The sequence below is a fragment of the Heteronotia binoei genome, chromosome 13 (assembly GCF_032191835.1).
Source record: "Heteronotia binoei isolate CCM8104 ecotype False Entrance Well chromosome 13, APGP_CSIRO_Hbin_v1, whole genome shotgun sequence".
NCBI classification, from domain to species: Eukaryota; Metazoa; Chordata; class Lepidosauria; order Squamata; family Gekkonidae; genus Heteronotia; species Heteronotia binoei.
The window spans coordinates 33,586,985-33,610,535 of NC_083235.1; the positions used below are offsets into that span (position 1 = coordinate 33,586,985).

At 43.2% G+C, this 23,551-nt stretch overlaps 1 protein-coding gene across 2 annotated transcripts; it reads right to left on the bottom strand.

The window, feature by feature from the left end:
* Window positions 1-8,679: 8,679 nt before the first annotated feature.
* On the bottom strand, window positions 8,680-16,784 carry LOC132581641 (exendin-3-like). 2 transcript variants are annotated; one of them, XM_060252990.1, is made up of 4 exons: window positions 16,671-16,784; window positions 14,907-15,059; window positions 13,014-13,076; window positions 8,680-8,873 (listed from the first exon to the last, which is right to left on the bottom strand). In XM_060252990.1, coding segments are annotated over exons 1-4 (318 nt in total). In that variant the 5' UTR covers window positions 16,772-16,784; the 3' UTR covers window positions 8,680-8,872. The 2 variants fall into 2 exon arrangements, with proteins under 2 accessions (XP_060108973.1, XP_060108974.1); XM_060252991.1 differs by having other exon boundaries at window positions 8,680-8,890.
* Window positions 16,785-23,551: the final 6,767 nt, after the last annotated feature.

The window sequence follows — 23,551 nt, forward strand, 5'->3', positions numbered from 1 at the left end:
AGGTATTGAACCTCTTGGGAATCTTTGGGGGGAGGGGTCAAGCTCTGAAGGCCACACAGGTTGAGTCCTACAACAATGATGTAAATCAGGTGAGACTGTCTCAATTTGTCAGCTGAACAGCCATACAATCTAAGCCAGGAGTGTCAAATGTGTGGCCCAAAGGCTGCATCAGGCCCCTGGAGGACTCCTATCAGGCCTGCGAGCAACTCACATCTGCTTCCTTCTCTTTTGCTTCCTTCTGCATCACAGGTTGCTTTTTCCAGGCTTGCTTAAATGCACAGGAGCTACAGAGCAAAGCCTCTATTTTCTCCATTGGCTGACCAACATATGAAGCCATTTATGTACAAAAGCTCACAATTTCCAACAATAAATCAAAAGTAGGTTTGCAACTTACAGATACATACCTGAACAGCATACTCAAGATTGCTACAGCACAGACATTGTCTCCAGATGCTGTTGCAATAATTCAGAGCAAGAGTAATTAGAGACTGTAAAATAAACAAAATATTGCAAGAATGCTAATCTTTTCAGCATGTTTATTTTAAGTGGTTTTTTTTAAATCTTTAATTGTGTTTGTCTGTGTCTTTAATAAAGCTTATATCTCAGCTACCTGGCATTGCATTGTATGACACACATGGTCCGTCCTGACAGGGTCTCATTTATGTAAGATCTGGTCCGCATAGCAAATGGGTTCAACACCCCTGACATCTGTCAATTAGCTGTCAATTAGATGTCATTTTACAGTTGGGTATCTGGGGAAGGCAATGGCAAACCACGTTAAGAAAACGTTATGATGTGATGTCACCCCATGGGTTGGTAATGACTTGGTGCTTGCACAGGGGGCTACCTTTACCTTTATCATCAATATACTGAAGACACCCAGCTCTCTTTCTCTCTGTTCAAATCTCCTAGTGATGCAGTAGAGGTTCTGAGCCACAGCCTGACTACTGTGCTTAAACGGTAAAGAGGAAATAATTTGAACCCTGACAAGATGGAGATAGGTAGGAGTGCTGATTGGAAAGGCTAGGTCATGAAGGACATTGTGCTTCCCACCTTTGAAGCAGTTTAGCAGATTCTTGCTGAATCAGTCACGGATCTCAGGGTTATATTGGATTCGGCATTACAGTTGGAGAAGTAAGTTCATGCAGCTGCAAAAACACTTCCTCTCAACTTCATTTAGTCTGGAATATGGCACCTTACCTTGACTTGGCTGATCTTGCTACCGGGATCCATGCCACAGTAACATCAGAACTAGACTATTATAATGAACTCTACATGGGTCTGCCATTGAAGTCAACTTGGAGACTCTGGTTCGTACAGAATGCTTCAGCTCTGTTATTATCAGGAACTAGGTGGAGGGACATGCAAATTACAGCCATTCTGTAATGTACTGACTATCATATACAAAGCCTTGCATGGCCTTGGACCCTCTTATGTGCAGGACTGCCTCTGCTGCTATGTTCCATAGCTTTCCTCATCTGAGCAGGACTTCTGGCAGGTGCTACTCTGTAAATGGGTAAGATCAACAACTGTCTATATGTGCCTTCTCTGTGGTGGCCCCACCTTGTGGAATGGCCTGACTGAAGAGATCAGGAAGGCTCCCATGCTCCTGGCATTTCATAATCTATGTAAAATAGAATTGTTCAGGAGGGCATTTTTTTATAATAGTACGAAGGCTATATTATAACAAAATGGTTCAGGAAGGCACTTTTATAAAGGGAAACAGTGTGAAATATATCACTGCATATATTATATATTATCTGCTTGCTTTCTGCACTATCTTTCTCTCACTGCATTGATTTATACTGAGGTGAATTGTGTAACATATCAGGTCTAATATTTTTTGCTTTGACTTACACTCTGTAATCCATTCTGTGAGAAAGGCTGACTATAAATAAAGTATATAAAATTATAAATATTATGGTCTAACGTCTCTTGAAGCAGAGAACGAGTCAAGCAGTGAGTCTTCAGGTCGCGGCATGAGCTGCCTTACTGGAGTCTTGTCCAGCCTTTTATTGAGTCATACAAGATAGTCACAAGACTTGTCTGAAGTGAAATAGCTGAGTTATACAAAACTCTTTGATCAGAGCAAGGTATGTGCCTGGGAGCAGAGACCAGCTAATCATGTTTACTGAGATTAGCATTTTCCCATGAGCATACACAAAGTTCAGAGGTACCCTGCTTCTTATTAACCAGTCGGGTGTGCCCGGAAAGGTCAAGGAGCAAGGTAGAACCACTTCAGTCTCTGTCTTATTTTTTATACTATATGGAGAGCCAGCATGGCATAGTGGTTAAGAGCAGTGGACTCTGATCTGATGGAACCAGGTTTGATTCCCCGCTCCCACCCATGAAATCTGCTGGGTGATCTCGGATCAGTCACATTCCCTCAGCCCCACCTACCTCACAGGGTGCTTGTTGTGGGGAGAGGAGAGGAAGGTGATTGTAATGTGCTTTGATACTCCTATCGGTAAAGAAAAGTGGGGAACAAGAACCAACCCTTCTTCCTTATCTGCCCTTGTGGGGAGGGTGAAATATAAATTTGAATAATAAATACTTAGCATCCCTTTGACTCAGGCATGATCTGACCAAACTGTCTGACTAAGACCTGATGTTCTTCCATTGTAGATTAAAGACAGGAAACCAAAACCACATCTAACCTGGAGTGTGATCAGATGGGGAGGTTGCCATGGCAGTATCTCAGCTTTTAAAAAGCAGCTTGATTTTACGCCACTTTGGGTTGATCAGATGATAGCCACTAAGCTGGCATCAAAGTGGCATGGGCCCATGGGTGGCCATTCACATCACTAACACACCACAACCACAGACTCACGACTAGGATGTTTCCCTTCCCAAATTTCTGCTGTGTGTGCACAGAAGCAGACAAGAGCCCATGAACTCCTGGCCGGTTCAATGGGGGTGCTGAAGTGCACCTTGGAGCGGGGTGGGGGGGAAATTATGTGCTAAAAATGGAGTGGAATGATCACAAAGCTCATGTATTTCCATGACATACTATGGCGATCACACAGTTGGAAACCTGTCATGAAAACACTTCGCTGGGGAAGCCACCCAAATTTACTGGTGGCTATTAAACCTGTAAGTAAGGATGAGTGGGACATGGGGGGCAGATATGTGCATGTGATCACACTCTTTTAATCCGGAGAAGAGGGGTGGCTATGGAAGGCCGAACTACTCATCTGATTAAGTTAAAAATGGTAAAAAAGAAGAATTAGTGTCTCGTTTGGACATTAATTTCACATGTCAAGCAGATCTAATTGGTGTATGTGCTCTTAAGAACATAAGAAGAGCCATGCTGGATCAGACCAGTGGTCCATCTAGCCCAGCATCTTGTCTCACACAGTGGCCAACCAGTTCCTATGGATGGCCAACAACAGGTCATAGAGGCCAAGGGCTTCCCCTGATGTTGCCTCCTGGCTCTGGAATTCAAAGGTTTAGTGCCTCTGAATGCGAAGGTTCCCCTCAGTCACCATGGCTAGTAGTGATTGACAGACTTATCTTCCATGGTTCTATCTAATCCCCTTCTGAAGCTGTTTATTCCTGTGGCCATCACTACATCTGGTAGCAAATTCCACATTGTAATCACTCTCTGTGTAAAGTAGTATATCCTTTGTTTGTCCTGAGCCTACAGCCCTCCAGTTTCATTGGATGCCCTAGAGCAGGGTTGGCCAACGGTAGCTCTCCAGATGTTTTTTGCCTACAACTCCCATCAGCCCCAGCCATTGGCCATGCTGGCTGGGACTGATGGGAGTTGTAGGCAAAAAACATATGGAGAGCTACCGTTGGCCAACCCTGCCCTAGAGTTCTAGTATTTTGGGTGAGGGAGAAAAATGTCTCTTTGTCAATTTCCTCCACCCCATGCATACTTTTATAACCTCTATCATACTCCCCCTTTAGTTGTCTCTCTAAATTGAAAAGCCCCAGACTCTTCAGTGCTCCAACTTGTAGAGAAACTTCTGGAATTTTTTTCCTGGCTTATCTTGTTGAGTTGTTTTAAAATTCCATGCCAGTGACCAACTATCCCTTAGGAACTCTCCTATGACTCTGAAGAGCTGTTGTTTTTAAAAAAGGAGTTCTTTTCTGGTGTCTAGTGAATCCACTGAACAGAATGTCAATTAAATAATGTAGAAGGTCCTTTATTGTAACTTATCCTCCTTCCTTGTCACTCCGAACATGTTTCGCCAATGACAGATGTTGTGCTAAAATCATTGCTACACCTCTAGTCTTGGAAATACCACAAACTGTTCCCCAAGCCATGATGAATTTAGCAATGTGCTCTTATCATCCTTCAGGTAGGTCTTCTGAAGAAATGTGCATTGTGTCACACTTGTCTTGGAATCTGGAAAAACATTTTTTTCTTCTGATAGGAAGGAAAGTCAGTGTGGTGTACTGGTCAGTGTGTCAGACTAGGAGGAAGGGTGGATAAAAACGCACCAGATAGGTAGATAGAAGAGTTCAGCCCACAGACATCATGACTCAGAATGATTAATGGTCTGTCATGTCCCCATTATTAAAAGATTTATATCCCAACTGGCTTGCCAGCTAACCCTGTTAGAAAACTAGTGAGGTGGAGTATTTAAGCAGTCCAGTTGTTTTTTTTCCTCCAAAAACAATTTATTATTGTGAAAATACAGGTACATTAAAAGACATAATCTTAACAGCGATAAAGGCAACATGTTATATCAGTCTGGTATCATATAGATGGAAGGGTAAGAAAAAGGTAGCCTTCAATGCCATACAAATTAAAAGTATAATAATTAGCAATACACTGGGTTGCTTGGAAGAGTTTCGCATTTAGCTAGGTAATGTTACAGGATATCAAAGCCTTTGAAAGTTTTCCTGGTAGGACTCTGTATTAGGGAAAATAGCACAGCTGGTAATTTTATTAAATACAATAAATCCCCATACTTTGGTATGCCAGATATTCAAAGTAGGAGTTGAAGAGTCTTGGCATTTTTTTACTGAGAATTCTGTCCACTGTCTGCTGACCAACCACCAATTGTGGGGTCTCCTGCTACACTAGCTACTGTAATTAAATATTGCTATTAGTCGTATTTTGATTTTATCACCTATATGAATAGTCCTAAATGAGAGTAACGCTGTTCCCAGGTTTCAGGTAATGTTATACCAGTTATCCTGATAAGCTGAAAAATTACCCTCCAAAAATGTCTAATGAGAGGACCAACATTGGCAGGCAACGGCCCTGCCAGATATGAGTGGGTTATTGATTCTGGAGTCCCTGGTAAAAGTCAAGGATGGGGCTGTCCAGGAACTGGCCTATAGCTGATGGGGCTCATCTGCTGGGAGGCTGACAGCAAGGAGACAGACAGAGTCCTTTGAATGAGTTTATTGTGATTGCAAGAAAGCATAGGACCCAAATATTCGACAGGAGGGAGAATCCACTGGAGTTCTGACGATGAAACCTTGTGTCTCTGCTGAGCTAAATGAGACAGGAGAGCAAGAGAATCAGAACATCAGGCATCCTCATTTGGAGGAGCAACGTTATCAAAATATTGAACTCTTGCAGAACTCTTGCGGAGAGTGACACAAAAATGTGAAGATCAGCTTTTAATACTTGATAGAAAACAGAAGAGCTTTCCATGCACCTCACTGGCAGGCAAAGGTAGGTGAAGGCAAAAAAAAATCTGGAATCTTCATTAACCAGGATAGGGAAGAATGAATGGCAGACATCTACCACACTGAAAAGATTCTGGGGGAATGGAGGCGAATATTGTGGCAGGACTGGGTATAATTGAAAACCTGGTTCTCTTGTGCATCAAGGACTGGCACACTTTTCTGTTGCTCCTTGATCCAAGAGGAAGGCGGTGACAGGGGTGATGTGTCACATTCTCAGGGCGCAGGCAGGTGGGAGTCCAAAGCCAGTCAAAGGTCAAAGTCCAGGAAGTCAAGCAGGAACCAAATCACCAAAGCAAAATTGCAAATCAGAAGTCAGTGTCCAAAAGCCAAAAGGTCAGGGTACCAAGCAGATCAGTAAGGAGCATGGATGCAAGCCAGAGAATAGACTTGTTTCTTCCACAAGGTTATCAGGTCCTTGGTGGGAGTTATATGGGAGCCTCAATCAGCCTGCTGCCTGGGTGGCAGCGACTCTGCTAAAACTCAGGGCTGAGAAATCTGAAGCATCGGCGTGCCTCATGTCTTCGCTCTGAAAGTTCTTTCCGGAGCCTGCTTTGAACTCGTGAGATGGGAGAGGAAGAGCTTCGAGGAGATTAATTCTCAAAGGTGCCCCATATAACCCTGGAAAGGGGATATTTGGAAGGGCTTGTTCCTTTGCTGGCAATTTGTACCTGGTTTGCTCCACATCTTTTGAATGCTGAGCCCACAGTTCAGGGGGCACCTGGGCCAGCTCTGGGGGTGTCCCCTCTGGAGCATTTTCGCATGTTTCTTCAAGAGAAAGGAAAAATTTAGTAGCCAAACCAGTGGGAAATCAGATGGTCTCAACGTTGGATGGTGTCAGGCTGTGGATGAACGACAGCATCCCCTAAAAGGGGCCCTATCCTTGGATGATGAACCAGTATTCTCTTGTACTGAGGATATTTCTCTGAGGTTGGGGGGAGATGAGATATTAGTAATGGGAGATTCAGTTGTTACGAATATAGAAAGCAGGGTCTGTCATGGGCATTTTGAGATCATGGTGACTTGCCTGATCTGTGTGAAGGCCTTCAGACATCACATGCTTTATAGACGGGTTGATAGAGAGTGCTAGGGAGGAACTGATAGGTGCGGTGTGTATTGCCACCAATGACATGGGGAAATGTAGCTCTGCATTCCTGTAGGTGATTAGGAAGAGAGGTAAATGCTGAGACCTCAAAAGTTCCACAGGGCCTGTAAAACGGAGCTCTTTTGTCAGGCTTTCCGGTGAGCTCCAGACATCTGTCTTGATCTGCCCCTCCTGCTGTATACTGGCTGTATATTGGCCAGATCTGCCTTTTACCGTTTATTGTGTAGGACATCTGTTATATCAACTATTGTCAGTTCTACATACTGTGGCCATCTTGCTGTGTATTGTAACTTATTGGTATAATGCTGTTAGGATTTTGATTGATGTATATGTTTTATGTTGTTACTTGCCCTGAGTCTGCCTTGGTGGGATTGGGGGGTGATATAAATTCCATAAATAAATAGATAATAAATAGGTAGCATTGTCAGAATTGTTACAGGTTCCATGTGCAGTTTCAGCTAGACAGGCACAGATGAAGAGTCTTAATGCATGGAATGTGGTGCCAGGAGGAATGGTTTAGATTTGTTAGGTGTGGGGGAAGTTTCTCGGACAAGATAGACCTGCACAAAAGAAATGGGCTTCACTTGAACCAAAGGGGAACCAAACTGCTGGCCCTTCATATCAAAAAGGTGGCAGAGCAGCTTTTCAACTAATTCAAGGGTGAAGCTGACAAAAGTTGAGAAACCTCTGATTCAAGACAACTTGATTCAAATGGGTGACAGTGTGTTATTGACAGGAGCACAGTAGAACTTGGGACTTAGTGTGAGTAGGATGCCAAAGGAGGGCCATGTGTGGAGACAGAAGGGCTGAGGGAAGCGAAGGTTGCTGGCAGGGGAAACATGTTATAAATGTCTCTATGCCAGTGCTAGAAACTTGCATGCAAAGATGTGGGAGGAATAGTGCTAGGTGCTAAATAACAATTTAGATATAGCGGGTGTTTCAGAAATATGGTGGAATGGGAAAAGTCTTTGGGATATGGTCATCCATGAGTAAGTGCAAGCTGGTTCCACTATGTTAATTATAACAGAGAAGAAAGGGGTGATTATGTGCATGTATTTTTGTGAGTTGCATGTATATATAGCCCATGAATTCTGTTGTGAGCCAATATGAAATGAACAGAAAACCGAGGTCTTTGCTATTGGTGATAATGGTCAGAACCCTAGAAATTAGCTTCAGGAGTCAGAGACTTGTCAAGAACCACCATAGGCCAGATACTGTGTATAACAGAGAACAGTCTGAGGCAAAGATATTAAAGAGCTGCTACAGGCCAGGCTGACCCATCAACATCCATTTCCATCATCAACACCCCCTTCCCTTTCAGGCTGAGGTTACTTCTTGCTTTTCATTTGCAGTCATGGTATCTCTTACATGCCCTGATCCAGCTCAAGCTTGTTTTTTCATGAAGCCCTTTAGTCAAGACAATGCTGAAAGGAGGTGCCTGCTCTTCCAAAAAAAGCCAGGCAGAGCTGGAAAAGACTTGTTTATAGAGTTCCAAAGAAATCCAGCTGACCCATGTGCCTATATACTAGGGTTTCCCCAGAGGATGAAGACAGATAGGGTATAAAATGACACCAGGTCACTTCATCATGATAGAAGCCTGGCTTCTACTTAGCTCTGCAACCTAAATCACAAATGTGCATCCTAGAAAATTAACTTCCTCCAGACCACATGTATGAAACAGGCTACCTGTACTTTTTTTTTTAATGTTTTTGAGTTATCATGTGTAGATTTGTTCATTTAAATATTTCCTTGATCTGAAATTTAAAAGAAAGAGATGCTGCTAAAAGCATTTGCTGCTGTACTGTTTGGCATCTGTATCCTACTAAAATTAGAACCTCCTGAACATTCTTTTTGCCCCTTTAACCTTTTCCTTTAGATTTTAGAAACCTTGCAAGAAATATTGGAAAAATAAGAGAGGTGAAGGCTAAAAAGCAATTTGTTTTAATATGACATTGTATATCATAGACATTATTAATAACAAGTTAAAGAAGCATCCGTAGCTCAGCCATCTGGCAACAATGATGGGTGAAAAAGTGACGGTGGACCATTTTAAAAGTAAAGATTCCCATGTAAGATGAGGCCAGGCATCAAAATATGGTGATTCCTATTTCTGGATTCTCTGGGGAGGGGGGAAATCTGGAAAAAAGCATAATGAATATTATGAATTAAAAATAAGCACCCAAACTGAAGTTAAAATGAATTATTTTAAGTGCATGCTTCTACATAGCATCACGGTGATTTTGTGCATCTTTTGGATTTTGTCAAGGGTGGGGTTTCGTGCCAGCTTTCCTAGGCCTGCTTTACTACACTATGTTTTTTAAGTAGATAGCAACAAAGCAAGGGAAGAGTGATGTGGATGGGAAAATCCAGATTGTTCCTGATACCACCCATACTGGTACTCATTCCCCCCCACCCCCCAAATAGGATAAACTGCATGGTAATAATGGACCCTGAATCTCAGGCTTACTATAAGGCACAACTATTCATGTGACAACATATGGGCTGTTTTCATTGTTTCCAGCATTTTAAAAGCTTGATATTTGGTCATGTATAATAAAGAAGATACCTTAACTCATATTGAAACGAGTTGGAGCTCATCTTACCTTCTAATTTTTTTGGCATTGATACCTTTTGTATGAGATTGTACAATCCTGGATAGATTATTGCCAAATGCAACATGCATTGCTGTTATTTTTTCTTCTCCTGTGAAAGAGCACTTGTGCTTTTGGATAGATTGTATGATTTCTGCTATATGCAATACATGTTTACCTTCTGAATTATAGTGGCAAGTGTTCTTTGTGTACTAATATGTGTGCAGGTGGGGGCACAAGGATTATCCTATGTTGGACATGTGAATACTTGTATAATTCATATACACTCTCCTTAAATATTGCTTGTTGGAGGTCCTGAATTAGTGTCTCTTTTTTCCTCGCCACAAGAACCTCTTCCCTTTCTCTTTTCTGGCATTTCTACCTTATGCCACACCCCCCCCCCCCAGTCTTTTAAGAATAAGTAACTGACAAATGACTGTAGTGTTATAATGTTTTAGCAATTTGTTAATTTTTTTTTAAAAAACCCTTAAAAGGCCCCTTGGTTGTGTGGGCAGAAATGGCCAGCATAGGGAACTGGGGAGGGGAATTGGGGGGCAACCCACCATGGAAGTCCCATTGCTGCTGCACTATGCTGAATCAACAGCACAACGTCTGAGAAGCATTGCTGCATGCAAGACACCTTTGATTTAAAAAGCAGTTGTATAAAAATATGTTGGATAAACCAATCAGTTGGATAAACACTAATAACATAAGTAATAACCTATGTAAACCAGATGTTTAAATAATTCCCATATAAAAAGAAGTTCTTTAAGTTAAAAGATAGCAATATATGTTGTTAGATGTTTGAAGTTAAGAATATTACCTTAACCTGGGTAGCCCAGGCAAGCCCGATCTCATTAGATCTTGGAAGCTAAGCAGAGCTGACCCTGGCAAGTACTTGGAAGGTAGACCTCCAAGGAATACCAGGCCTGGACACAGAGGCAGGCAATATAAGCCACCTCTCTGAAAAACACCCTAGCCCTATTAAGGGTCACCAGAAATCACCATGGCTTCCAGGCATGCAAGCACATACCCCTTCACACACACATTAAAAAGAGAGAGAATAAACTAGGGCTTTTATTTGTGGGTCTGAATATAAAACAGACTACTGATGTAAGATTTTATGGGAAAGGGCTACTTTTATGCAGATATTTATTTCTTTTGTTTAGTTATTACTGCTGTATTACTTTCAGGATCATATATTGTGATACATATTAATTTTGGATCAAGTGATTAGTGTATTTGTGGGGGGGAAAATCACAAAAAAAGAAAGAATCACTGTACAAGAGTTATGCATTCTTCTGTGTGTAGTCTCCATAGTCCTCTTGTTACCTACTACTATGAGGACTATCAAAGGATCAGCAGAGGCATGAATTTGTGTCTCAAGTAGGCAGTCTTATAGCCTGGACTATATAATAATTGTAATGAGTTGGTTGGGGGCAGCAATATGGGGCAGGTTGGTACTGTTCTTACAGGCTCAATAAAACCAGTATCAAACATTAGGGGGAAGGATTTGGGAAGAGTCTGAATTTCTACCCAGAAGGAGGCAGGCCATCTTAGGGAGTACTTTGGCTTTCGTTATCATGAACCCTAGAACAATCCGAGTTGCAAATGTGGACCTTCTAAAGTGGGAGTGGCAAAGAGATGAGCAATTATGCTATTAAATTTCACTAGCTTGTAGGTTTGTGGTTTATTCAATATATTTTTAGCCTGCCCTTCTCCAAGGAGACTGCAGATTTATACCCTGCCCTTCTCTCTGAATCAGAGACTCAAAGCAGCTTACAATCTCCTATATCTTCTCCCCTGACAACAGACACCCTGTGAGGTGGGTGGGGCTGAGAGGGCTCCCACAGCAGCTGCCCTTTCAAGGACAACTCCTGCAATAGCTGTGGCTAACCCAAGGCCATTCCAGCAGCTGTAAGTGGAGGAGTGGGGAATCAAACCCAGGTCTCCCAGATAAGAGTCTGCACACTTAACCGTTCAGGGGGTGTCAAACATGCAGTTTGGGAGTCGAATCAGGCCCTGGAGGGCTCCCATCAGGCCGTCAAGCAACTGGCTGTCATTTGCTTCCTTCTCCCTCTTTCTTGCTTCCTTCTGCATAACAGCTTGCTCAATCACACAGGAGATACAGACCAAAACCTGTTTCTCCATTGGCTGAGCCTTCTCCCTTGGGTAAGAAGTGGGGAGGGCAGAGCTTATTTTTCCAGGGTCTCATAATTGCACAGCAGAGCTACTGAGCCAAGCCTCTCTCTTCTCTATTGGCTGAGGCTCCCCCCCATCCCCTGGGGAAAGAAGAAAAGAGCCAGAGCTTCTTTTGCCCAGTTCCCTGGATATAGGGTTGCCAAGTCCAATTCAAGAAATATCTTGGGACTTTGGGGATGGAGCCAGGAGACACTGGGGGCGGAGCCAGGAACAAGGGTGTGACAAGCATAATTGAACTCCAAGAGAGTTCTGGCCATCACATTTAAAGGGACAGCACACCATTTTAAATGTCTTCCTTCCTTAGGAAATAATGAAGGATTGGGGCACCTTCTTTTGGGGCTCATAGAATTGGACCCCCTGGTCCAATCGTTTTGAAACTTGGTGGGTACTTTGGGAAGAGGCACTAGATACTATATTGAAAATTTGGTGCCTCTACCTCAAAAAACAGCTCCCCCAGAGCCCCCCAAACCTCCAGAACAATTCCCCATTATACCCTATGAGAATCAATCACATAGGAAATAATGAAGACGTTTCCCTCTCCCCCCCCCCCCCCTCTTTCTGGCCAGTCTGAAGCAGCGGATCAGCCTCTCTACTCACCATTTGCTGCCAGCTTCTTCACAGAAAAACACACAGACACACCATCCTAAATGGAAGCCTTTCAAGTCAAGCCTCTGGAGGTGCAAAGGCACATGGTCCTTTGCGGGCGGGGCTCCCTCTCTCCCCCCCTCCCCCGCCAGCCAGCAGATTGGGACCGGAAGCAGCCTGGGAAAACTGAAGAAAGGCTGCTGTGATCGGGGCTGGGTGGGAAGGACAGGGCAAGGAAAAGCTGCTGAGATCGGGGCTGGGTGGGAAGGGCCACCATTCCCCCCCGCTTTCCAGATTTTTGGCTAGCGGGGGAAGAAGGCTCCAAATTGGGGGTCACCAGGCAAGGTGGGGGATTTGGGAAGCCTACCTGGATCCCCTGGGAGAAATACAAAGAAAACATCTTTAAGACCAATGAGTGCTAACGTTTTAAGCAGAGGTTATTTTGTATAAAAATAGGTGGTGGAGCTCATCCAGGGATTGTTATGCAGCTGCACATACTATTCAATGTACAAGGAACTCTCAGAAGAAGGAGGCGGAAGTCTCAGAAAGGTTCAGGAGCTGTGCTTCTGTGAGCTCCCAATGAATTTAAGGTCTGGTTTTAAGCATGTTTTAAGTTTTTTAAAAAATATATTTGTGTTTGTTTGTGTTCTTTATAAAATTTATATCTCTGCTACCTAATCTTAAATAGGTACACATACCTCAGCCAAACCCGGCATGGCGTAGCCCAACAAGGCCTCATTTATGTCAAATCTGGCCCTCATAACAAATTAGTTCAACACCCCTGCACTACACCAAACTGGCTCTCACCAAACTGGATTGAAACAGCTATGACAACGTATGGGAAGGACAAATGTTGTATTTTCACATGCAGCTGTGCTTACCAAAAGAAGCTAGGCAGGAAACGTATGATGTTGGGTTTTTCTTTAATGAATCTTTTTGTAGAGCTGTGGATAAGAAGGAAAACAGTGGTTGTTAACAAAAATTAAAATGCTAAATGTGAAAGCTGATGTGGTTCAGAAGATGTCAGGCTAGGACCAGGCAGGCTTTGGTTCAAATCCTCTACTCTGCCGTACAGCTCCATGAGTGATCTCGGACCAGTCCCTCTCTTGCATCAGCCTAACCTTTCTCACAGAGTTGTGGTTCTGGTGGTGAGAATCATGTACACTATCTTGAACTCTGTAAAAGAAGGGCAGGATAGAAATGAAATACCTCACTAGTAAAAGTGCAAAAGCAGCCCTCATCCACCAGATCTAAACCATATTAGACATCTCCCTGAATTGTGAATATATGTTATCACCAGTGTCCCCTCTAAGCTGAGTTAGTGTGAGCTAGCTCACAGTTTTTTAGCCTCTGACTTACACACTTCTGTCTTAGCCCAGGAAAAATGGCCCCAGAACAAGCTAATTTATACAGTAGCTCACAATTTTAATACCAGTAGGCAACTCACAAAGTAGAATTTTTGATCACAAAACTCCACAGCTTAGAGGGAGTTTTTGATTATCACCTGGGCTGTTTTTATTTGTTGGGGAGGGCATCATGGTTGTAATAATAGCTCCATTAAATCTTACTTTACTGGGGCCTAGTCATTAATGGGAAATTTTAAATACAGAAGATGAAAATGATCTGATTCTGGTTTGTTATTATGATCAATGGGCATGAAAAGATAATGACGCTTTTGTGTATTAAAATATAAGTTCTTATGCCTTTTTATTATCTCTAACAGAAACCATATTGGTATTTTGAATTTCGGAGGTAGCTGATTAATCAACCCAAACAATTAATCAATGGAATAACCATAACAATAATAATTTATTGTTTGAACCATTCGTGCAAACTACTGAGATGTAACAAAGCCTATGTGAGCTGTTGCCTTAGCATGGGTTCCAGATTTTAAGAAACGTGGCCAATGGAAGTGGCAAATGAAACACAACTTGAACCTAGGACTCATGTCGCCACACCTGTAGGATTGAGGACTGCTACCCTAGGAAGAATCACATCAGAATCACATCAATTGGTACTGTCTGCGTCTGCCACCAGGAGGGATGTAAAAGACAGCAGATTGTGGTACTTTTCATAGTATCTGATGTTGGTCCTTTATTTATGTTGGATTTCTGGACAATAGACATTGCTTTATAAAACTGATATGAATAACAGATGAGAATTGCATGTAAGAAATGTGTTTGGCATTTATTTACAACATATAGTTACACAGTATTTTTCTGGTTTTACTAATCCCCAAGTGGGGGCAGGGAATCCCCTGGTTTGGAGGCCCTCCCCCACTTCAGGGTCATCAGAAAGTGTGTGTGGGGGGTGTCTGCTAGGCACTTCATTATTCCCTATGGAGAATGATCCCCATAGGGTATAATGGAGAATTGATCTGGGGCTGGGGGGGTTGTTTTTTGAGATAGAGGCACTAAATTTTTCAGTATACCATCTGGCACCTGTCTTCAAAGCACTCTCCAAGTTTCAAAAAGATTGGACTAGGGGGTTCAATCCTATGAGCCCCAAAAGAAGGTGCCCTTATCCTTCATTCTTTCCAATGGAGGGAAGGCATTTAAAAGATATGCTGTCCCTTTAAATGTGATGGCCAGAATCCCTTTGGAGTTCAATTATGCTTGTCACACCCTTGCTCCTAGCTCCACCCCCAATCTCTCCTAACCCCATCCCCGAAGTCTCCTGGCTCCACCCCCAAAGTCCCTAGATATTTCTTGAATCCGTCTTAGCAATCCTAATGTGTTGCCATTAAGTTTAAAGGAAAAGTGAATGCTGTATACCTGTAGCGTTTGGTATTTATGAGCCAGTGAACAAAATCTTTGGCTTTCATCTTGTCCAGATACTGAGTAAAGTCACTGGTAAAAGTACCTTCAGAATGTCGCTTGACGTTGGAGGAAAAGCTATGGGCACTTTCTGTTGCATAAGACTTCCACCTGTTTGAGAGAAGTCAGAGAGATCAGCCAAAGCATCGTGAGGATATCTTTATAACCCATGATGTTCTAAATTAAACTGAAGCTGTGCCTCTATTTGTGTGGTCAGTATTGAATATTTCCACAGCAATGTGTCAGAAACCATAATTAAGGGAACAAGATCATTTGTTTATTTATTTTTCAGCTAGAAGCTAGCTTCATAACTAGGGTGACCATCGAGAGGGCAGGTACTTACTAGAAGGGGGTTATCTTCAAGAGCACTGGAAGAGAGGAAGAGGGGTTTCAGGCTTCTCTCTTGCACCATTTTCTCAAGCGGAAACAGCCACAGGGGGCTTGTTTGCCTACGTGACACATGGAGCCAGAGAAGTAGGCTAGCTGCCCCTCCCTCAAAGTTGTTTCCTGTAGGGGCAAATGGTACAGGAGGGAAGAGAGAAGATGGAGCAAGAGGTACTTTGGCAGGTGAGTACCCCAATGATTCATGTGACATATTGCCATCTGCACTGTTTCTGGAGGTGCTTTGACTAACAGAAGCACTATTTTGAGATGCACAGAAGCCTATAGATGCCTACAGAAGGAAGAGGACATCTTCCAGCAAAATTTAATTCAGGTTACTTTAAGTCCCAGGAGGGGGGTGGGGGGTGGGAAGAGAGGTACAATCTGGGTGCTTAGAAGTCTTTTCCTCCTTGAATTTAAAGCATGGAAAGGAATCCCATTTCCCTACTCCACAGCTCTGATTCTTGCAGCAACGTACAAGGACTCCAACCCAGTTTTACCTAAGCCCTTTATGAATCTCCTGTAATCAGTGTGAATCTCCAGTTTGCTTCTTGCTTCAATAATACATATTTCAATTTGTGTAGATAATTTGTCTTGCTTTATTTGGGCAAGTAGTATACTAGGCATCTCCCAACATTTTCTTCAACTAGTTGCTTCTAACACAGGGCAAGTTTTCAGATTTTAGAGAGCCAGATTTGAAAATATTGTTGGAGTGAGCAATTCAGCATGCCTGGACATTGCAGGGTGCTACATCCCTCTAAGTGTGTTATCCCCTTGAATGGGATGCCTCTCTTTGTCTTAACCCGGGAGCTGCCCTCTGAACTCCACCCCCTCCTTTGCCCTCTCACCATGTGTGCATGACCTTCCATGGAGAAACTTGTCTCTGCAGGTCTGCTATAGATATAATGCCCTCATACTCCCATAAACGTGATACCAGATTAACTGGCCATTATGGGGAAAGTACTCTTTAGATTAGGCTTCTTTCTCCTGCTTTGACTGCAAGCTGAATGTGAACTGAATCTACTTGAATAAATGCTTGTTTACCTTTTTTGCAATATACTTCTTGGGAGATTTATTTACTGCACTCAGAATCATGCCTCTATGAATGGGCAAACTGTGCTATATCTATCTATCTATCTATCTATCTATCTATCTATCTATCTATCTATCTATCTATCTATCTATCTATCTATCTATCTATCTATCTATCTATCTATCTATCTATCTATCTACCTTCTTACAAATTTCTGTGGCCAATGATTGCAAGTCTCAGCCCTCGTGATTCACCCACCCTTGTCCAGCAGAACTCAATGGCATTTATCATTCACAATTGCTCCTTACCTTGACTCATTAGTGGAATCTTTCAGGACCATTTGCCAACTAATGGGAAGTAAAATTGCAGTCAGCAGTCCACAAACACAAAGCCACCATGTGTTCTTCATCTGCACAAAATATAGATCTGAAGAGTAACCTTCCGAGTGAGATTTTATCACCAATTTAGAACAAGACATGATGCTACATTTCTTGGAGTTCCGTTCTTTGCAAAAGCAAGGATCAAATTCCAGTATCTGGAGTCACCTAGGTAATGAGTTTAATCCAGCCAGATTTTTCACCCAGTCTCACCTGTTTCCCCTCCATACTGTAGTCCCAACCAATGCGGATTTTGTCCATGCAGATCCCCTGATCCCCACAATAACCTCTTTTTGGACCATCAAAGGGGACCCATCCTTCCTTTTCCACCAATAAACCGGTGCGATCAAACTCGATAATTCCAGTTTTGAATACTGTGGATCCTTATTCCCCATAGCCCACACCAGCCGAAATAAACTGGTCAGAATAACTGCTTTGAAGCTGATTTTATTCCTTTCAGTTCAATTAGACACCATTGTCCTAAATTCATTTCAGTGGCTCTATGGCTTGAAAAAATTCAGAACTGAGAGGACAATGATATAAAGGCAATATTGCTGTGCATATTCATCCGAAACTCATCTCTGTCCACAAAGGTTTTAATAATGCATCAAAACCTGCAAAACTATCTTGATTTTGGGGGGGGGGGGAAGAGAGAGAGAAAGAAAGAAATTCCTCCCTTATTGCTGATTAATATGATTATTTTATTGTGCAGTCGTCTATTTTCTCAGCCTGCTTCCTCAGTTTCTTCTGAAAGGTGCCCAGCAAATATAAATACATATTAATTAAGATGTACATGGTCTGAAGTTAAGATGTACATTGTCCGAAACAAGCCATTCATCTCTTATACAGTCTTTAAGTCTCTTAAAAGTTACCGCCTGTCTTTCCAGGCAGTTTCACAGAACAAGATTCTTATTCTTAAATATACTTTTTTAGAGAGTAGCTTTTGCTAGTGAGTAGTTTTTGCTAAAGATTCCTAGCTCCAAATGCCAAAAGAACATCACAAAAATGTCTCATTTGTTCTTGATCTTGCCTTCAACAGAATTGCTGTTTCTTTCAAGGACAATATCTGACTTCTAAATTGAAAAAAAATCACAAATTCTCAGGTGAGGGAAATCCTGAAAAATGAAGTTTTCTCCATGAACTGCAGATGTCAGATAGACTATCTTCCTCAGTGACATTATGACTGATTATTATGGAAGGGGTAGATGCTGAGGAAAATATTACTTACCTTCCCAAGGATGCAAGTTTCTCTTTAAATCTTATGTCCTTTTTTCTTCGTTTGGGCTCTTTTGTGGCTTTCACGCTATTCCTTTCCAGTGCTTTTAAGCTTGTTAGTGAAATGGTCGAAGATGACAGGTAGGTCACTGGTGTTCCTGTTTTTAGTGGGATGGGTCATTTATGAATCATTTCCGGATCTTTCTGTTTTTTCAGAAAAAGTGGGTCCAGAGAGAGAATGTAGCCATGGCAAGACTCTTCAGTATTGCCTCCAGCAACATTTTCTCCTTGGTGCTCAAATGGATCAAGTCAACTCTGGGATTCTTTCTTGCCGGCGGAATCTCTCTTACACACTCTCTTTCATTTTTTTCATTACCTTCCAGACTGCTGTTTCAAATACCTTTTGAAACAGAGGAGAGACTCACAAAACAGTAGCAACCTGGAAATTTCTCTTCAAACCTTTAACTCAACCACACTTCAACAAAAAAAGACTTCCAAAAGGATGCTCTAGTCTAGGATGAAGCTGCCAAGCTAGAAATCTTTAGCGATTTCAATGAATTGGGATTCGGTCTTGATATTAAAGAGAGAAATTGCCCCTCTTTGTGTGTTAAATTAGGATAGCTAGCAAGACAAATAGCATTGTTGCTGGTGGGAATGGATCACTGTTTTTATCCTGTATATATGTAGGCTCTTTATAGAAATATGACTGACCTACAGCTGTCCCTTGAATTTCATGACATTATGGCCTTCACAAACTTTCTTTTCTCCCTGTACACCTCTATACAGGGACCTGACAACAGTATCAAGTCATACATCTGATGAAGTGGGCTCTGATCTATAGAAGTGCCAAAATTCATTTGCTAGTGTTTAAACTGTCAAGTGTGTTTTTATATTTACATTTACATTCGTTTCACTTTAATGTTTTCATTGATAGTGTCTGTTATACTTTCTGGAAAGAGATCATCTACCAGTTACAACAAATATGTTTTTAATACATAAACAAATTATGTTCTGTACAAATAACACATACATCACAACCAGGGAGTATGGCCAATAAAAGTTTATTGGGGGTACGCTAAACAAAACAGTCTTCACCCGCTGGTGGAACCCAATGCTTGAGAGAGACCAGTGAATCTTCTTGGGAAGGGTGTCCCAAAGTTTCAGTTCCAGGACCAAGAAGGCCCTTTCTCAGGTTGCCACATGCCTAGCTGTAAATGGTGGGATCACCTGAAACAAGGCCTCTGATCAGGGTTTTTTTTGTAGCAGGAACTCCTTTGCATATTAGGCCATACACTCCTCATGTAGCCAATCCTCCTGGAGCTTATAGTAGGCCCTATACTAAGAGCCCTGTAAGTTCTTGGAGGATTGGCTACATCAGGGGGTGTGGCCTGATATGCAAAGGAGTACCTGCTGCAAAAAGCCCTGCCTCCAATGATGATCAAGTGCTGTTCACACAACAGAGGGGTGTAGCCTGCCCTTTCTATAGCTGAGAGTCCCCCAGCACTCAGGAACAAAAATGTTTTAGGTGGTTGCAATAAAGAAGACAGATGGGAAAGATTGTCAGAACAGCCCTGTAAGGTGGGTCAGTATTATTACAGTTTCCATATTGCTGGCTTTCTTAACTTGTCAGGGACAGAACAGAGATTTGAACCAGGGACCTTTTGGATGACTGCTCATTACCAATCCTCATGATGCTGCTAATTAAAACCAAGTGTAAGTTGTGATTTGGTTCCTTCTCCATTTTGGCTAGATACTCCCTCTTGCATTCTGACAGTCTTGGTCCGAGTGCAGAGGCAGCTGCTCCGATTTTGAACTTCTCTGACACTCACTGTGTGCACTTTTCATTCTGGACACACTCGCTTTCTAACGAAGCAATTAGACTTCTTTCAACCACCATTTTCAAAATATCACTGTAGAGGTGGAGCAGAAGAAACGTTTTGCTAATTAGGTGTCCCTCTGTGGTGCAAGCGAACAGGCCATCACAGTGCTTGCGTAATAGGTTCATTAGCACCACCTTTGGTGAACTGGGTCTCCCATTTGATCTTTTAGTGCATCATTCAATTTCTCTGTTTATACTGCCAAATTATGTTACATTTACCTTGTTTTAATCTGGGACGTTAATCCTGAGTCATTGTAGGGATGAGGCATAATGGAACTTGTTGGGAATGCTGTACTGATTATGTACGTATGTTCTGTCAAGTCACAACTGACTTATAGTGACCCCAGAAAGGGGCTTTCAAGGCAACTGAGAAGCAGAGGTGGCTGGCCATGCCATTGTCTTCCTCTGCAGAGTCTTCTTTGGTGGTCCGCCATCTGAGTAGTGACCCTGCTGAGCTTCTGAGATCTGAAACATGAACCTCAGATGTTTGAGCTGCAAGACAGGAAGGAAGGAAGGAAGGAAGGAAGGGAGGGAGGAAGGAAGGAAGGAAGGAAGGAAGGGAGGGAGGAAGGGAGGGAGGAAGGAAGGAAGGAAGGGAGGGAGGGAGGGAGGAAGGAAGGAAGGAAGGAAGGAAGGAAGGAAGGAAGGGAGGGAGGGAGGAAGGAAGGAAGGAAGGAAGGAAGGGAGGGAGGGAGGGAGGGAGGAAGGAAGGAAGGAAGGAAGGGAGGGAGGAAGGAAGGAAGGGAGGGAGGAAGGAAGGAAGGAAGGAAGGAAGGGAGGGAGGAAGGAAGGAAGGAAGGAAGGGAGGGAGGGAGGGAGGAAGGAAGGAAGGAAGGAAGGGAGGGAGGGAGGAAGGAAGGAAGGAAGGAAGGAAGGGAGGGAGGAAGGAAGGAAGGAAGGAAGGAAGGGAGGGAGGAAGGAAGGAAGGGAGGGAGGAAGGAAGGAAGGAAGGAAGGGAGGGAGGGAGGAAGGAAGGAAGGAAGGAAGGGAGGGAGGGAGGAAGGGAGGAAGGGAGGGAGGAAGGAAGGGAGGAAGGAAGGAAGGGAGGGAGGGAGGGAGGAAGGAAGGAAGGAAGGAAGGGAGGAAGGAAGGAAGGAAGGAAGGGAGGGAGGAAGGAAGGAAGGAAGGAAGGAAGGGAGGAAGGAAGGAAGGAAGGAAGGAAGGAAGGAAGGAAGGAAGGGAGGAAGGGAGGGAGGGAGGGAGGAAGGGAGGAAGGGAGGGAGGAAGGAAGGAAGGAAGGAAGGAAGGAAGGAAGGAAGGAAGGAAGGAAGGAAGGAAGGAAGGAAGGAAGGAAGGAAAATAGATGGGGGAGGAAAGGTGGAAAGAAAGCAAATTTAAATGAATTCTCCAAGCTGCCAGTTGCCTTGGCTTGGAGAAGTGATTTAAAGAGACAAATGCCTTCTCCAAGTTGGCCAACGGGGTGGTGGGGGCTTTGAGAGCCACACAATATGCATGAAAGAGCCACAGTTTGCCCCCCCTCTCTATTTCATGCTTCCAGCACATCCCAGGGGGACTGATCATGAACTGGTGGCTGGATGCAGTTTTGGGATGCATGAGGTTCAGTAAACTGAAGCTTCATGCCAACAAGATGGAGATGTTACTGGTGGAGAGAATGAACTGGGCATTGTTGTGTTTCCTGTTCTGAATGGGTTACACTCCCTCTGAAGGCAGAGGTTCGTAGTTTGGGGTGCTGCTGGACACCAGCTGGAAAAAAAAGGTGGCAGCAGTGGATAGGAGTGCCTCTCACGAGCTTTAGCTGGTGATTCGGTTAAGACTTTTGCTGAGTGAATAAATCTTGCCACTGGAGCACAAGCGCTGGTAACATCTAGATTAGATGACTACAGTGCACTCTCTGTGGCGCTGTCCCAAAGAGTGTCCAGAAACTGCAGTTAGTACAGAATGCTGACTGGAGTGGGTTGTAAGGACTGGGGATGTGCACCTGAAAACACACACAGGCACACACACAGAGTATTTTTTTGGATTCAGATTTTGGGGAGGGCAATATTAATATTGGATGGTGTTCAGATGGTCCCCTAATGCTGTTTAAGGAGTTGAGTTTTTCCAGGATTCTGGAATTATTTGGATTATATCAGGGCTTATTTTTTTTTAGCAGGAACTCCTTTGCATATTAGGCAACACACCCCTGATATAGCCAATCCTCCATGAGCTTACAGTAGGCCCTGTAAGAAGAGTTCTGTAAGCTCTTGGAGGATTGGCTACATCAGGGGTGTGTGGCCTAATATGCAAAGGAGTTCCTGCTACAAAAAAAGCTCTGGGTTCCATTATTCCCTATGTCCTGTCCTGGATGGTCCAGGCTAGCCCATCTTGTCAACTAAGCAGGGTCAGTATTTGGATGGGAGTTAGTTTTTGGATGAGAGACCGCCAAGGAATTCCAAAGTTCCTATGTAGACAAAGGCACTGGCAAACCACTTCTGTCAGTCTCCTGCCTTCAAAGCCCTATGGGATCACCAGAGGTCAGCTGCAACTTGATGGCACGCACACACACACACACACACACACACTACTCCCTGTGAGGGACTTTGGAGGAGGTATGGAGATTTGGAAGTGGCTGGTTTTCAGCCTAATGATGGCACAAAATTGCAGGGGACAAGTGCTGCCTGAACACTAAATTCTATGCCCAAGTTTTTTTTTATTTTTAAACTGTATTAATTGTATTTCTATTCCACCATTTCCTGAAGGCTCAACAATACAATAATAAAACAACTGCATGTAAAAATGCAGAATATATAAGATAATAAAATCAGACATTTTATTATTTAAATAATAATAATAATTTTATAATTATAATAATTTATAATTATAATAATAATACATTTTTATTATTTAAATAAAATGTAGAGAAGTGAGTGGCTGGATGAGTTTCAGGAGGGCCAACAAGATCAGAAGAAGGCCTCCCTGAAGAAGACTGACTTGCAAGCCCTGCTGAAGCTCAAATAGTCCTGCAAGAAGGGTTGCCAAGTCCCCTGCATTCTATTGTACAATAGAGTTTTCCCTCCCAAATGGCTAGAGCACCCGGGAAAACCATAGAGTTTTCCCAGAAGCACCTAGAGGGATGACATCATTGTGCTGGCAACGCAGGGGGATGTTCCCCTCGCCAATGTGGGCCGGCGGGTTGGGAACCTCCCAGGTGGGGGAACCCCCACCCAGACCGGGGGCTTGGCAGCCCTACCTGCAGGGCTTTATCCTCATCTGGCAAGGCATTCCATCAGGATGGGGCCAAAGTGGGAAAGGCCCTTGTCCTGGTGGCAGTCAAACAGACCTTTGGGTTTCAAGAGAATTGGCCCCCTTGGCCTGTGAACAAGTCAACACTTTACTTGCAGAAGTGTGGAATGAGATGAAAGATAGCCCTGGAAAAGGCCAAGCCTGCACAAAAGAGAGAGGGAAAATGAGCCTATCAGATTTACAGATCTGCTAGGCTTCAGCTGGAATCAACCTTCCCCAGGTCAGGCAAAACTCACAGCATCCAGAAGCCTCCATTCTTAGGCAAGGAGAGGTCCCCCCCCCCCCCCCCCCAGCCCTGCCATCTTGTTGCTCCTGCATCCTTTTAAAGGAGGGAAAACAGACCTGGAAACTATAAAACATTGGCCCCAAATATTTCTGAATACTTCTGGAAATATATAGGATCAGAGACTGGTATTTCTAAGAATCCCGAATACTGCTCCAGGTACATAAATATATTCAGATTGGATACATCTGA